The sequence below is a fragment of the Engraulis encrasicolus genome, chromosome 17, assembly GCF_034702125.1.
Source record: "Engraulis encrasicolus isolate BLACKSEA-1 chromosome 17, IST_EnEncr_1.0, whole genome shotgun sequence".
Classification (NCBI taxonomy): Eukaryota; Metazoa; Chordata; class Actinopteri; order Clupeiformes; family Engraulidae; genus Engraulis; species Engraulis encrasicolus.
The window spans coordinates 19,219,115-19,234,912 of record NC_085873.1 but is presented as its reverse complement, the minus strand read 5'-3'; the positions used below and the strand labels follow the sequence as shown (position 1 = coordinate 19,234,912).

General features: G+C 43.4%; 1 protein-coding gene across 3 annotated transcripts in view; it reads right to left on the bottom strand.

Moving 5' to 3' along the window:
• Positions 1–15,798, bottom strand: part of dnmbp (dynamin binding protein) — a 123,120-nt gene that overhangs the window by 6,621 nt on the left and 100,701 nt on the right. For 2 of the 3 annotated variants that reach the window (XM_063221928.1, XM_063221930.1), the window contains 9 exons: positions 15,246–15,345; positions 13,468–13,615; positions 6,254–6,271; positions 4,587–4,786; positions 3,780–3,910; positions 2,611–2,715; positions 1,987–2,115; positions 1,204–1,323; positions 519–731 (listed from right to left, as the gene is read on the bottom strand). In XM_063221928.1, coding sequence (XP_063077998.1) covers positions 519–731; positions 1,204–1,323; positions 1,987–2,115; positions 2,611–2,715; positions 3,780–3,910; positions 4,587–4,786; positions 6,254–6,271; positions 13,468–13,615; positions 15,246–15,345 — 1,164 coding nt within the window. The remainder of the gene's footprint in view (positions 1–518; positions 732–1,203; positions 1,324–1,986; positions 2,116–2,610; positions 2,716–3,779; positions 3,911–4,586; positions 4,787–6,253; positions 6,272–13,467; positions 13,616–15,245; positions 15,346–15,798) is intronic. The other variant, XM_063221929.1, reaches the window with a different exon arrangement.

The following is a 15,798-nucleotide window of genomic DNA, read 5'->3' as shown; positions in this document are numbered from 1 at the left end:
ATCAACTTTAGTTGTTGCTAGGAGGTATTCCAATTGCTACAGGTACCTGTCGCTCTGTCCCTCTCCTCTTGCTCTCTCTCTCCACCCCCCTGTCTTGTTCTCTCAATCCCTTTTATTTATCTTTCTCTCCGTCCCCATTCCTCTGTTCATCTTCACCCGTAGTAATGGCTGCAGTTCTCCCAGTATGAGCCTTGTGTGGTCTCTCGAGTTCTGAATGAATGCTCTGACACATGCCATGAACAGGTCCTTAGTCATCTCCATCACTTATCCAATATGCGGACTCCTGTCCTCATCCTGTGGTTGTGGCCTCGCGTTTCTCTGATGCCCCTCCTCGGTGGAGAAAACAATTAAGTTTCCCCACTGTCAGCCCAGCCACAACAACTTTTGGGGGACTATTCCATCCCGATTGCGAATCGTCTTCTCTCCATCCCTACTCTATCCATCTCTCTTGATCGCTCTCTTCCCTTCATTCCACATCCCTCTTCTCTCCCTTTTTGTCTTTCATTTATTCCTCTCACCTGTAGTAGTGGCTGCAGTTCCCCGAGCGTCAGCTTCATGAAGTCCCGCTGGTTCTGTGCAAAGGCGCGTACGCAGCCGGTGAAGAGGTCCTCTGCGGCGCGGTGGAACTTGGGAAGCTCGTCCAGCAGCTGAGCGTTGAGCGCCTCGTAGTTGTTGCGCGCCGCCTGCAGCTCCTCCTGAGCACGCCGCTCACGAAGACGCTCCGAACGCTCCTAAAAAACACAGTACATACGCGATATTACTATTAATATCTAATATTTATATACATTTAACGACTGCAACTCCTCCCGAGCACACCGCTCATGAAGACACTTTGAACGCTCCTACATAACACAGTAGATGCATTCATATATATTGATATACACATAATACTTTATTAAGCCAGATGCTCTGAAAGCTCCAAGACGTAGAGTACTCCTACAGAAGAGATACTGATTCATCCTGAAGAAAATCAACGGTATATGGGTCAATTACATTTTTTTGGGCCAGACGTTAGATGGTACAACCGCAGCTAATGCCCATAAATTAACTACTAATTGGCAATTATTGTACTGCAATGAAATTAAAAATCATGTACCGGTAATCCATACATTAGTGACATTAGCTGACCGCCCTTCATTTTCACTTCATTTTATTATTTATTTACAGTGTTGAAAATGTAAACTAATATTTGTCTTGCAGTACCTTGCAGTTATCGTAGTCGAGCAGTTTGTCGAAGCGTTTCTGGATGAGCTTGTGGGGGCCGGCGAACATGGACAGCAGCTGGATAAGAGGCTGGATGACCAACGTCTCTGTACGCTCCTTCTACTCATGAGAGAGAGAGAGAGAGAGAGAGAGAGAGAGAGAGAGAGAGAGAGAGAGAACGCAGAACAGACATTAGAGGAATTTCAAAGGAAATTGAAAAGTGGTGTATTTACTGTATCTCCGGTACTGTTTCCATACTAGTCATGGAGCATTGACACAAGAGAGGATAAATATCTAAGTCTAAGATGAGGAAAAAATTGAATATCAAAACTGAATGGAATATCTCTAAGATATATGGGTTGAGCCATAGCACTTATAACATGTCTACGGCAGGCTTCAATTTGCTGCGAAAAGGACAAGGTCACTCACAAAGTAGCAGTCACGGTAGAATGACAGAATGGAGCAGCAGTAGAGCTACAGAACATGTGAATCAGAGTCTAAAATAAATTTAAAAACCTTTAACAATAAACTACTGTTTAATGAATATGCTGATGGATATGAGTTCAGCCTAACGTTCATCACATTTCAATGACTAAAGAGCACAATGGTAGACCAGCCTTGGCTCCATTGGCTGGGCACTCGATGGCTACACCGGCGACCCGGGTTCGAGTGCGGCATGAGGTCATTTACTGAGCTCTCACCGTCTCTCTCTCCCCGCTAATTTCCTGTGTCTCTACAACTGTCCTGTCACAATAAAGGCATAAAAAGAAAGAAAAAACTCACAAAATCGGTGAACTGTTTGTCGCTGATGCAGCGGTGTGCCCTCTGGAAGCGCTCAGGGTCCTGGTGACTGCGGTCCGTGTAGATGTCACAGAAGCTGATGGCAGCCAGCACCTTCACCGACGCAGACTCCTGCAGCGGAGAGAAGAGAAGAGAAGAGAAGAGAAGAGAAGAGAAGAGAAGAGAAGAGAAGAGAAGAGAAGAGAAGAGAAGAGAAGAGAAGATAAGAGAAGAGAAGAGAAGAGAAGAGAAGAGAAGAGAAGAGAAGAGAAGAGAAGAGAAACATTACAACTCCTGAGTAACAAGCAGTTACAGAGAAACACTAAAACCGACTCCTGCAACGGAGAGAGGAGAAGAGAAACATTACAACTCTTGCAGAGGGGTATACTGAGGAGCTGGTTCAGGAGTAAACCAGGTTAAGATAAGAGGTAAATCATCTAATAGAAGAGCATGGAGTCCTCATTTTCTTGAGGTGTGTGTGTGTGTGTGTGTGTGTGTGTGTGTGTGTGTGTGTGTGTGTGTGTGTGTGTGTGTGTGTGTGTGTGTGTGTGTGTGTGTGTGTGTGTGTGTGTGTGTGTGTGTGTGTGTGTGTGCGTGTGTGTGTGTTTGTGTATCCCTTTGTCTTACCCTGATGTGCTGCAGGTAGAGTGAGATGTCCCGAATGAAGGACTTGATGAGACGCTCCTGTAACCTGAAACGCTTCTCAGCCTCGTCAAACGCCTCATCCTTAATCTGTAGAGGGGAGAGAGAGAGAGAGAGAGACAGAGAGAGAGAGAGAGAGAGAGAGAGAGAGAGAGAGAGAGAGAGAGAGAGAGATAGAGAGAGAGAGAGAGAATTATCAGGGGGGAAAGCCAACAGAAACAAAGACAGCGACACTCCACTGTAAAAATTCATTAATAAATGTATACTTATACACTACATACATTTCTTGAATAAATCCACACTTATACACTAACGTACATGTCTTGAATAAATCCACACATGCAATGCATAACTTAAACAAATCCATACATAAAATAAAATGAACAGCTAATTTTTTACGATTTAACGCTCAGTGTCTCCCCCTGGTGTTGTGGATGTCTACTCTACAGTACCTGTGGCGATATGTCGGTCAGGTGTGTGAGGTGTTTGAGGTGTGTATATCTAGTTCTCTACAGCATCTGTATGTTTGAGGTGTCTGATGTGTGGATGTGTATATCACCTGTGGTGAGATGTGTGAGGTATTGAGGGCGATTCTATGGTACCTGTGGTCAGTGTGTTTGAGGTGTGCAGTGCATGTATAGTGTACAGTACCTGTGTTGATATGAGAGTGAGGTGTTTGAGGTGTGCAGCGCACGTCTAGTGTAAGGGGTGTGTCATAATGTTTAGCAGGTGTGATATCTAGTCTACAGTACCTTAGGTCTGCCTAAAGGGGTGTTTGAGGTGTGCAATATCTAGTCTACAGTACCCGTGTTGAAACAATGGAGGTCTTCATATGTCTGCAGTACCTCTCTCTCTCTACTCTCTCTGGTATTGAGAACAATCTTCAGTACCTGTGGCGAGATGCCGTTCAGGTGTTTGAGGTGTGCATATCTAGTCTACAGTACCTGTGTTGATATGCCAGTGAGGTGTTTGAGGTGTGCAGTGCATATCTAGTCTTCAGAACCTGTGTTGAGATGCCAATCAAGTGTATGTGGAGTCTACAGTACCTGTGTTGATATGCCGGTCAGGTGTGTGAGGTGTTCATATCTAGTCTACAGTACCTGTGACGATATGCCGGTCAGGTGTATGAGGTGTGTATGTCTGCTTTACAGTACCTGTGGCGATATGCCGGTCAGGTGTTTGAGGTGGCTGCTGACGCGGTTGGACTTCTTGATGATGGAGTGCATGCTGAGCTTGGAGATCTTCTCCATCAGCGTGTCCTCGTCGCCCTTGCGGTACTTCACCACTGTTTGCACACAAGGGGGCGCAACAGGGTCAAGCCTTGAACAGCTTTATGGCATTTATGGTGCCAAGGTATGGCAACTGAGACGCTGAATACTACAGCATTATGCTAAAAGTCATTATCACCCAGTGCCTTGGTCACCCTTGTGGTGCTTTACCATTGCTGGACACTAGGGAGTGCACTAGGGTCAGCTATTTTACTGAATCATGGGCACTCACAGTAAGGTGCAAATGTGTTGCTTTAAGTCTCCTATTACTTCCATGGTGCCAATGTGGCAGCTATGTCGCTAAAACATCAGCAGTGTCTCCTTTGTGGTACTTTGATTGGCCACAAGGGGGCAAAATAGGGTCAGCTCCTTACCACACTTACAGTAAGGTGTGTTGCTTTAAGTCTACCATTAATTCCACCAAGCATTTTCAAAGATATAAATAAATCCAAGTAATTTCATATATATTGCGTTTCATATATATTTCATATATAACAAATCTAACCCAAGACCACCCCATCTCTCTCTCTCTCTCTCTCTCTCACTCTCTCTCTCTCTCCCTCTCTCTCTCTCTCTCTCTCTCTCTCTCTCTCTCTCTCTCTCTCCCTCTCTCTCTCTCTCTCTCTCTCTCTCTCCCCCTTCTCTCTCCCCCCCTTCTCTCTCCCCATCTTTTCTCTCTCTCTCTCTCCTCACCCAGGTCCTTGCGTCTCTTGTACTCGTTGATGTTGACGTTGATCTCCTTGATGGCCTGCACCGCCTCGCTCAGCTGTGGCCGGTCGTGGTGGGACTCGGGCGTGGCGCTCAGCAGCTCCATCAGCAGGAGCGGGTAGCGCATTACACGCTGCACCGGCTTAATCAGGAAGGAACCCAAGTTGATGTAGTTAGTCTTACCCCTGTAGAGGAGGAGGAGGAGAGGGGGATGGGGAGACAGAGAGAGAGAGAGAGAGAGAGAGAGAGAGAGAGAGAGAGAGAGGGAGAGAAAGAACGAACAAAAGAAAGACAGGGAGAGAGAGAGAGAGAGAGAGAGAGAGAGAGAGAGAGAGAGAGAGAGAGAGAGAGAGAGAGAGAGAGAGAGAGAGAGAGAGAGAGAGAGAGAGAGAGAATGTAAGGAGGAAAAGAAAACAAGAAGGAGAAGTGTCAGATGATACGTCTTTAACGAGAATAATCAGCCCAGTGTACACACACTCTCACCTTGCTCTCAGAAACATAAAACACCAAACTGAACAAAAACAAAACCGTCTCGAGAAAATTCCAGCCTCTTCAGAAAAACACTTGTACAATGGCTTAGGCTGGACTTAATGAGCTGAGATTAGACAATAATATTTGTTCAGTCAAATGGTGTTTTTCATTTCTTGACAGCCAGGCATGCGCGAGTGTACAACAGAAGCAAGTTGGAGCTCTGTAGAAGGAAACACCTTTTTGGCTTTTGGTCTGACATTACTGCAAAAGTAATATTGAATAATGCAAATAATATAGAATTACATGACATTGCAACTTTGGAAGGTGCCAATCTTGGGTTCAGAGAGCAAAAGACTGTAACTGTAATTGATCAATTAATTAACTGACTAACCGATTAATTAACTGATTAATCATGAATCAGCTCAACACTGAAGTAGATCAGTTACTTAGTGAAGTCACTTCTGATAGATATCTATAGGGAAACACGGCAATGATTTGCGTTGTACTATCTGAACTCAGGGTAGACACCTACGAGGTTATATTTACATGTACACCGTAAATCCTTGTGCAATTACAAGTACATGGTCAAGAACATCAAATGACTGAAGGACTGTGAAGTAAAAGGTCCCCAAATCCCCAACAGATATCAGAGGACCAGAAGCCGGCACTTTAGAAAAGGGAAGGGGAGAGATAAAATCACAGAGAGCAGAAGCAACAATTAAGCTCAATTAACCCCATAAGGAATCACTGCAACACCACACAACACCACACAGCACACCACAGCAGCACACAGCACATCACAGCACCACACCACACCACAAATACACACAACACAAGCACAGCATCACAATACACACAAACAATGCCACAATCTCCCCTGTCACGGGATGGGAAGAGAAGAGAAGGAGAGAGGACAACAGAGTAAGAAGGAGGCGGGAGAGAGAGAGAGAGAGAGAGAGAGAGAGAGAGAGAGAGAGAGAGAGAGAGAGAGAGAGAGAGAGAGAGAGAGAGAGAGAGAGAGAGAGAGAGGCCCAAACCAAAAGGAAAACGAAGATGAAGATGAAGGAACGGAAGATAAGAGGAGGAGGAGTTGTGGAGTAGAGTTGGGTTGTTAGCGGGTTAATTATGAACATGCTTGGCGGTCGCTTTTCCATGCACAGCTTCAGGAGGAGTGAACTTACCATTCACGATAAATCGCTCTGTCCGGTGGAGAAGAGGGATGAGAGAGAGAGAGAGAGAGAGAGAGAGAGCGAGAGAGCGAGAGAGCAAGAGAGAGCACAGAGAATAGAACACAACAAATGCACAGTGTTAAATGACTTGAACTAGAGCTACAGTGAGTACCAATCATTCTCCCCCAGGGTTCAAACACAAAAGCCCGCAGGCCCAATCCATAGTCCAATGCCATTTGATACGTCCACTGACAATGGGATATCAAGGGCAACCTGGGGAGACTGTGTTGAAACATATTAACATTGGGCCAACTGATCTCTCTCTCTCTCTCTCTCTCTCTCTCTCTCTCTCTCTCTCTCTCTCTCTCTCTCTCTCTCGTTCTACTGCTACTTGCACAATGAGAGGCAGTCTACCACGCTGAAATGGACCTTTGATAAGTATGAGGGTCAGTGAAAAGTAAGAGATTCTATTATGTGCAATTCAAAAAATTCTTCATAAAGTATTTTAAATGCTTGCAACAGGCTTTCAAAAGTGTCTATTTTGTATCTATATTGGTTAAGTGGAATTTCACATTTCCACTTGGAAAAGAGGCAACTGCCTCAATGTGACTACCCTAGTAAAATAAAGGAGAAATAATAAATAAATAAATAAATAACATTAAAAAAAACACTCCGATATTTCTTTTTTACAAAGGGAAAGACAGATTCCCTCAAAAAATGTCAAGTGCCACAATGACAAGAAATCAGAGTCACTCCACCACTCTGAAATGGAGCTTTGATGACTATGAGTAAGGTAATAGTGGTGGGGTCGTTGTACTGAGGACTGTTTCTGTTCTTTGAGGTATGCCAAAGAATCATAAAGAAATCATTTTAACCCCCTAATGAACAAGCCCATTGCCAACACCATTATACGCTACTACAAATGTTCACATGTTGTCTGTGTGGCAGTAATTATGTAAAAGTATTCAAAGCAATCTGCTCATATGGCAGGGGGTTACGACAACAACAGTGAGCAATGGCGTGGGGTTACCTCACCCGTTAAAAGTTTAGCAGCTACTGTTAGCGTCTTTGACACTCCGACTGTTGACCGAGTGATTGGACAAAGTCACGTCCTTGTAGTTATTCACGCACAAAGTCACCAGACCAAGACAAAGGACAAGTGTGGAATTAACTTGCACAGATTTGAAGTTCAACATCGTTCAGGGTCAATGTGATCTTGTCTTGATCGAAATAAAAAAAAACTAACTGAAAAACTAAAAGAATAACTCTGTCTGTGTGCACCTTAGTAAAATACTAATGAGGTTATAAATCAGAACAATGACGACAACAACAACAGCTCTGTTAGCAGCAGCAATAGTAGAAGGTGAATCTGCTAGCACGTCTTGCTCAGTGAATCCTTAAGACACGGCTCCTCTGGCACACTAGGCCAAGTGGCACCTAACCTTTGACCTAGGCAGAATCAGTTCCAATCTACCAGTCTACTGACTAGAATATGCTGAATTCTACAAACACTGAATTCTACGATTTGTTGTTATGCTGGCATTTAAACATCCAAAATCTCAAAAACAGCAGCAGCAGAAACAGAAACAAATAGCCAAGTCAACCCTTCTCTGGCAATGGCGAAGTCATCTTTGTTACTCTTCCGTTTGTGCTACATTAGACCATTACACCACGGCTGCCCCAATCTAATGATTGTGTGGGATAGCAGCAGAGGTAGTGGAATGCTACTACTACTACTACTAGTAGTAGCACGTGATGAATGATCTTGCTCAGTGAGCCGGTGGACATTGCTGTGACACGGGGCCCAGTCACCCCCTGCCCAGTCGGGGCCGAGTCACCCCCTGATCAGAGGAGATGAAGTGGTGGAGGGAGCAGAGGGCAGCGCTACGGTTCAGGGAACGACAGAGAGCAAGTTCAACTCTCCCATCCACACACACACACACACGCACGCACACACACACACACACACACACACACACGCACGCACACACACACACACACACACACACACACACACACACACACACACACACACACACACACACACACCCGCTAGAGTTAATAAGCCGCCCAAACCCACTACCATGGCAACCGCTGCCACTGGCGACCCATTTCTCTTTTCTTTGCCTTTTTTCTTTTTTTTTCACTCCAAGGGCTTTGGGTTTTATGAGCTAACCTTTTGGCTCCTGACAGCACCCCCAGAGAGAGGGAGAGAGGGAGAGGGGGGGACAGAGAGAGAGGGAGAGAGAGAGAAGAGGGAGATAGGGAAAGAGAGGTGGAGAGAGAGAGAGAGAGAGAGAGAGAGAGAGAGAGAGAGAGAGAGAGAGGGAGACAGAAGGAGAGAGAGAGAGAGAGAGAGAGAGAGAGAGAGAGAGAGAGAGAGAGGGAGGGAGGGAAGAGGGCAGAGCATGAGAGGGAGGGATAGAGTAAGTGAAAGGGTGGAAGAGTGAAAGAGAGGGCGAATGAGTAAGGGTCAAAGGGAGAGATGATGAAAGAAGAAAAAAGAAAGTGTTTGACAGACAAAAAAATGGAGAAAGAGAGAGGAAGTTTGTATGTACAGTTGTGCTCATATGTTTACATACCCCAGCAGAATAAACGCTTTCTTCGCGATTTCTCACAAAATATGAAGGATTACACAAAACTTTTTTTTTCACTCATTGCTAGTGACTAGCTTAAGATATTTATTAGCAATATTCTGTGTTTACTCTTTCAAAAGCATGATCACAACCCAAACTACCCAAATGACCCTGTTCAAAAGTTTACATACCCTAGTTTCTGATGCTGAATATGGCCCTGTTTAACATCAGGGACCGCTCTAAATTGTTTGTGGTAGTTGTGGATAAGGCTCTTAATGTTCTCAGATGACAAAACAGCACATTCTTCCTGGCAGAATGGTTGTTTCCTATAATATCTTTGGGTGTCTTGCTGGAACCTCACATTTGATGTTTCCCCTGAATGGCTCAATGATGTTGAGATCAGGAGAGTGAGATGGACGCTCAAAAACCTTCATTTTATTCTTTCTGAAGCTAATGACGGGTTGATTTGGCTTTCTGTGTCGAAATATTGTCATGTTGGCACCGTTGGAATTTCAATTCAGAAATGCAATATGAGGAGTTTGGTTGGAATCAAGCCAATGGGCAAGGGAATCATTGCATTGCAATGATCATTGCAAGGGAAATTGTTCAGGAGGCATAGGACAACCAAAAAATAACTTCAGGTGAAATATAGGACAACGTGAAAAAATGTTTTAAACTGTACAGGAAAGAGGCACTTGAGGAAAGATGGGCTGTTGGGGGTTGCCAGGAGAAAGCCATTACCACAAAAATGCAAACATGTTATTTTGCATATGATACACCAAATAGCACAGTGAGAAGCATCAACATGCCTGTGACAAAGTCATTTGGAAAAATGAGATCAATATGGAACTTTTTTAGGCCACTATTAACAGTACCATTTGGAGAACAGTCAATGGAGCCTATGATGAAAGTTACACCATACCCTTCTGTGAAACATGGTCATGGACCACTGATTTCATGGGGACATTTGAGTTACAAATGCATTATACTTTTGATCCATACTCGCAGAATGATGAATACATTGCCCTGTGAAAAATACTGGAGGAAACTTGACACACATCAGCCTTGAAACTGCACATGGTCCATTGTTTGGACATGCCAACATGACAATATTTCAACACAGAAAGCCAAATCAACCCGTCACTAGCTTCAGAAAGAATAAAATGAAGTTTTTGAGCGACCATCTCACTCTCCTGATCTCAACATCATTGAGCCATTCAGGGGAAACCTCAAATGTGAGGTTCCAGCAAGACACCCAAAAATATTATAGGAAACAACCATTCTGCCAGGAAGAATGTGCTGTTTTGTCATCTGAGAACATTAAGAGCCTTATCCACAACTACCACAAACAATTTAGAGCGGTCCCTGATGTTAAACAGGGCCATATTCAGCATTAGAAACTAGGGTATGTAAACTTTTGAACAGGGTCATTTGGGTAGTTTGGGTTGTGATCATGCTTTTGAAAGAGTAAACACAGAATATTGCTAATAAATATCTTAAGCTAGTCACTAGCAATGAGTGAAAAAAAAGGTTTTGTGTAATACTTCATATTTTGCGAGAAATCACGAAGAAAGCGTTTATTCTGCTGGGGTATGTAAACATATGAGCACAACTGTATGCTGCCAGTGAAAGAAAGAAAGAAAGAAAGAAAGAAAGAAAGAAAGAAAGAAAGAAAGAAAGAAAGAAAGAAAGAAAGAAAGAAAGAAAGAAAGAAAGAAAGAAAGAAAGAAAGAAAGAAAGAAAAAGACAATAAAGAAAAGACAAGACAAGACAAGAAAAGAAAAGAAAAGAAAAGAAAAGAAAAGAAAAGAAAAGAAAAGAAAAGAAAAGAAAAGAAAAGTAAGAAATCTTGAGCAGGGGAATGCCAATCTGGAGCGTCCAGGTTCCTATGCTGTCACGTGTGGACCACAGCTGGGGCACGATGTGATTTAATGACGGGCCAACGTCCATCAACCGGCAGATAAAGTGAAAGTGACGAACGCAAGTACAAAAACATGACATTACTTACACTGAGCTGACACTTTCATTCAAAGCAAATTACAGTTATCTTTTAAGAACAGGGCATTGGTTACAGTTCCTGGAGCAGGGTGGGGTTAGGTGCCTTGCTCATGGGCACTTCAGCTAAGCCTTGGAGTGAGAGGGGAGTGTAAGGGTAGGATTCGAACCTGCAACCCTCTGATCTAAAGCCCATCCCCTTAACAGCTAAGCCCACAAACAACCACTACACAGCAAACTAGATGTCAATAGAGATCTTCTTCTTACACAAACTCCAGCCGCAAAAAACGGCTTTCAACACCTGCTTCATCAATCAGACTGCCATGGAACTGAAGTTGTTTTGAGAAAACATCTGATCAGTTCAGAGTAAAGTAAACATTCTAGAACGCTGTAGAAGCTTTGGTTCAAGGTTCGCTCTAAAGAGGATGTTTTTGAGTTCAGGGTCTGAGACTCTGTCTTGGTGTGGAGCCAAATGAAGTTTTAATTATTGTCTGTTTTGTTCTGTCTACAGTCTAATTGAAAGCCTCTCTCTCTCACACACACAAAGGATGTGGCAGTGAGCCTGAAACAATGAGAGGTTAAGTAGTGTGTGGCTAGCCTGCAGGGTGTGTGTGTGTGTGTGTATGTGTGTGTGTGTGTATGTGTGTGTGTGTGTGTGTGTGTGTGTGTGTGTGTGTGTGTGTGTGTGTGAGACACACGTGCACTTCACTGAAACTGGCGGGAGTGGAGTGGTGGTGGTGGGGGGGTGAAACCGGGCGAGGCACATTCTTCCACTACTATGCATCACTAAGCTTGACTGAGTGACTGCGCTCACACACACACACGCACACTCGCGCGCGCGCGCGCACACACACACACACACACACACACACACACACACACACACACACACACACACACAAACACACACACACACACGCACACACGCACACACGCACACACGAGAGCATGTGCAGCCAAGCCTTTCTGAAAACAAACTGACACACTGTTTACTTTCAAATAATTTCCCTGTTCAATGCAGTGGACCAAGCAGGCAGGCCATCATCGCAAGGTCCACCCATCGGAAGAGCGCCGATTATTTGGAAGTGACCCTGCCCTGCCCTCTCTGAACTGACTCTCTGTCTGGTTTGTCATACCTTTCTGCACCAGTAAAAAGCACATAATAAGCTCCACATAGACCAATCATGACTGGCCACTATTCATTGGCCTATCAGGCTGGATCAGGTGAAGTATGCCAATGCTATCTACTGATAACTCCAATTAAAAGCCTTATCTGGTCTAGGTGTACTTGGAGGTCTCTTTCATTGCCTTCCTACCCTGCAGGTCGACTGAAGGCAATGTTGGGACAACGTCAGGACAGAAAAACAGACAACCCTTGGAACTCTTTCTATTTTCTCTCCATGTTTATCTGGTAATAACACTGCTGTTAGGAAGGGGAGAGATATCAGGAGACTGGATTGTCATTAGGATCAGCTGAAGACTAATGGACAACCTTGGGAAAGAGACGTACTGTATTTTCTCCATTTGTATCTGTTATTAAAGCATCTCAACAAGGAGAACTGTTTTGTATGGGAGAGAGGTCAGGAGACCTCCTGGTCAATCAGTATCGGATTAACTGAAGCCTCATGGTGCAAAGTTAGGACAGCAAAGGAATTGTTCGTTTTCCTTCACCACCTGGTGCAGAATAGCTTGGAAAGGCAATGATTGCAGTTTGTTTGAATAGATACAACTGAGACGATTGCTACGTATGCCAAATCATAGACATTCGTAATGCTCAATAAACAGCCATCGTCAATCGTAAATCACACACTCCCTACAGGATTTACAGCATGGGTGCCGAAGTGGTGCATTCGCTTCCCCACTTTTGGGCTCTCCAAATGAGGCTTTCTCAACTTCTACTGCAGAAAAATGAGTGGAGTGCAGCAGCAGCAACATTCTTAAGAATTAAAGAATGAAGAAGAAAAATAAAAATGCACCACCACTTTAAAACCGGGACCGCTGATTTACAGTAGAATCTCCAGACCTTATCTCACTTGTGGTAACCAGACAAGGCACAGAAGGGTCTGAAGTGCAAAACTGGGGCACAACAGGGGGGGCGGGGGTGGGGCACATATCAGGAGTCAGGGGCTTACAATAAGGCCGGAGTGGGGGCCCCAAAAATGATTTTCATTCAGGAGGTCCACATACCAATCTTCTAGAAGTACCCCCTGGTTTCATCTGCCTCGGGGCTACAAAACTCACTGCTGCTCAACTATGCAAAAAAGTGAAACTCTCGCCAAACGTACAGCGACATCTTGTTAGAGAACATTCCGGTTGAATACCACACAACATGCATTTCAATGAGGCTGTTCCATGAAAATGCATCATTGGTCATTGGTTATACAACTCCATTTTCTGTTACGGCACGCCTGAGAAAAAAGAGTCTTGTGTTTCTCTATATGCCACTGAACGAGTAGCTCAGTGGACATCAGAGATGGAACAACAACATTTCCCTCTCAGGCTGCATCTGGACAGACATGCATCATAACCCCACACCATGCAATGTTCTAGAATCACAATTCAACCTTTATGACATCAGCACTCTAGAACTCTACCGAGCTCCAAAACAGGGACATGAGCCATTATTTCTTGACTCTGCTGTTGTTGCTTAGTCACCTGAGCTTCTCCAAACATTCCAGAACGTGCTTCTGAATGTTCTCGTCCTTCTCATAGGTCTCCAGGAGGGAGATGGCGTCGTCATGGTTCTGGCAGTAGATCTTGTAGACCTCCTCCAGCTCACCCTTGAACTCCACAAACACTTTACCTACACAGAGAGAAAAAAGAAAACATCATCATTATCAGAGGTGGAAGAAGTACTGAAGTTGTGTACTTAAGTAAAAGTAGAAGTATCCTGCGGAAAAAATACTCAAGTGAAAGTAAAATTTGTACACCAAAAATGTACTTAAGTAAAATTCCTAAGTACTGACTTTTAAATGTACTTTTTGAGTATAAAAGTACAAGTAGGCCTACTCGCGCAATGGCTGTCTTTCTCTATGTCTGCCAACTTGATCCAATGGGAAAACGTTTCTGCAACGGTATTCGGTTCTATTTGAACATGACTATGGAGTACTGTTAATGTTTTAAAAGTATCTTTTCTGACTCGCTGTCAGTTTGGAAGACGCCTCCCTGCCCTCAGCTGAGGCTACTCAAATATCCACGAAACACAACAGGAAAACCTAGGATAAATGTAACTAGTAACTAAGTCTTCTTCTAGAAATGTAAGGAGTAGAAAGTACAAGTAATTTTCAAAAAATGTAACTGAGTAAAAGTAAAAGTCTGCATTTTTATTTTTACTCAAGTAAGTACAAATTCCAGAAAAAAACTACTTAAGTACAGTAACGAAGTAAAAATACTTAGTTACGTTCCACCTCTGCATTATTATTATTAACATGATAAGCTACACTGTACCTAGAGGGAAAATCAATGGATAATGTCAGACGAACTGCTTTTGTTTAAACAACCTGACCAAGCTACACTTAACCTACAGATAGAGAAAGAACAAAACAGTAGACATACGGTACTCCAAACTGCTTTTCTTTAACCCATTTAAGCCTCGTGCTGCGTATACGCTGTATTGACCTAGGCGCCTGAAACAAAGACGCTGAATTCAGGTTCTTGAGATTTAAGCATTTTATTAAAAATGTGGGTATGTTAGAGCTGAATGGACACATTCCAATACAAGATGTATGTCATACCCTTTAAATGCAATTTCATGTTTTTATGTGCTTCGGAGGTTGAGATATTTAGCTTTTTATAGACTAAGGGCACCTTTTCCCAAAAAGGGCTTAGGCATTCAGCAGGCATTTTTGCAGGTACCTCAGGCTTAAATGGGTGAACTACCTGAGCACGCGGATCATGGTTGTACTGAAATGCTAAAACAACCTATAAATATAATTTCCAGGGATGACAAACAGCAGCGTAGTGTAGAATCAGATGCTGTTTTCGAGTAGGAAGCCACTTTAAAAGTCCATGGTACTAAAACTGTAAACATATCCCAAATAAATTATGTGTCTATAGACGTTCAGCACATAAATAAGGCAAGACATTTCCACCATATAGAAATACTTGGAACAGTCTACCTCTCCATATAAAAAGGATCTGAAATCACATTTATTCATGTCCTTTTTATGTCCCTTTTCATCCATTTCCAGATGTTCTTCCCGTTTACACTGCATGTAGATCACCATGGTGACAGGTGCGTTTGAGAAAAAATATCCGTTTTAGGGAGCTAGAACGGTTTACATGTAAACAAAAGGCCCAAACGGAAGTATTCACAAAAATGGCCATAACAACTACACGTATAAACAAGGTCTTGTGTCCTGTATTTCTTAGGCCCGTGTTGGATGAAGGCGTCCGCTGCAGAAATATAATGTGATGCAATACAACACACTCACCAATTGAATCTGAATCAGAGAGAGCTTTGTAGAGCTGGCGGGAGAGGGTGATGACCGAGTCGATATTCCCAAACAGACCATCATAGTCCACGTTCTGCACCTGCAACACCAGGAAGAGAGCATCAAGTTCCATTACATTACATTGCATTGCATTTGGCAGACGCTCTTTAAAGGGACACTGTGCGGGATTTTTTGTTGTTTATTTCCAGAATCCATGCTACCCATTCACTAATGTTACCTTTTTCATGAATATTTACCACCACCATCAAATTCAAAGTGTTCATTATGACTGGAAAAATTGCACTTTTCATACATGAAAAGGGGGATCTTCTCCATGGTCCCCCATTTTGATTTTCCAGAAATAGCCATTTTTTGCTGTAAAACGGACTGTACTTTGGCCATACTAGAAAACATTAGTTTATTACTTACGTAGTTAACTTTCATGAAAAGATCAAATTTGGCAATAGGCAACAAAGTTTCAATGACCAGCATAGTTGCAGTACCTTTTTGTCCATTTCTTGCACAGTGTACCTTTAACCAAAGCGACTTACAA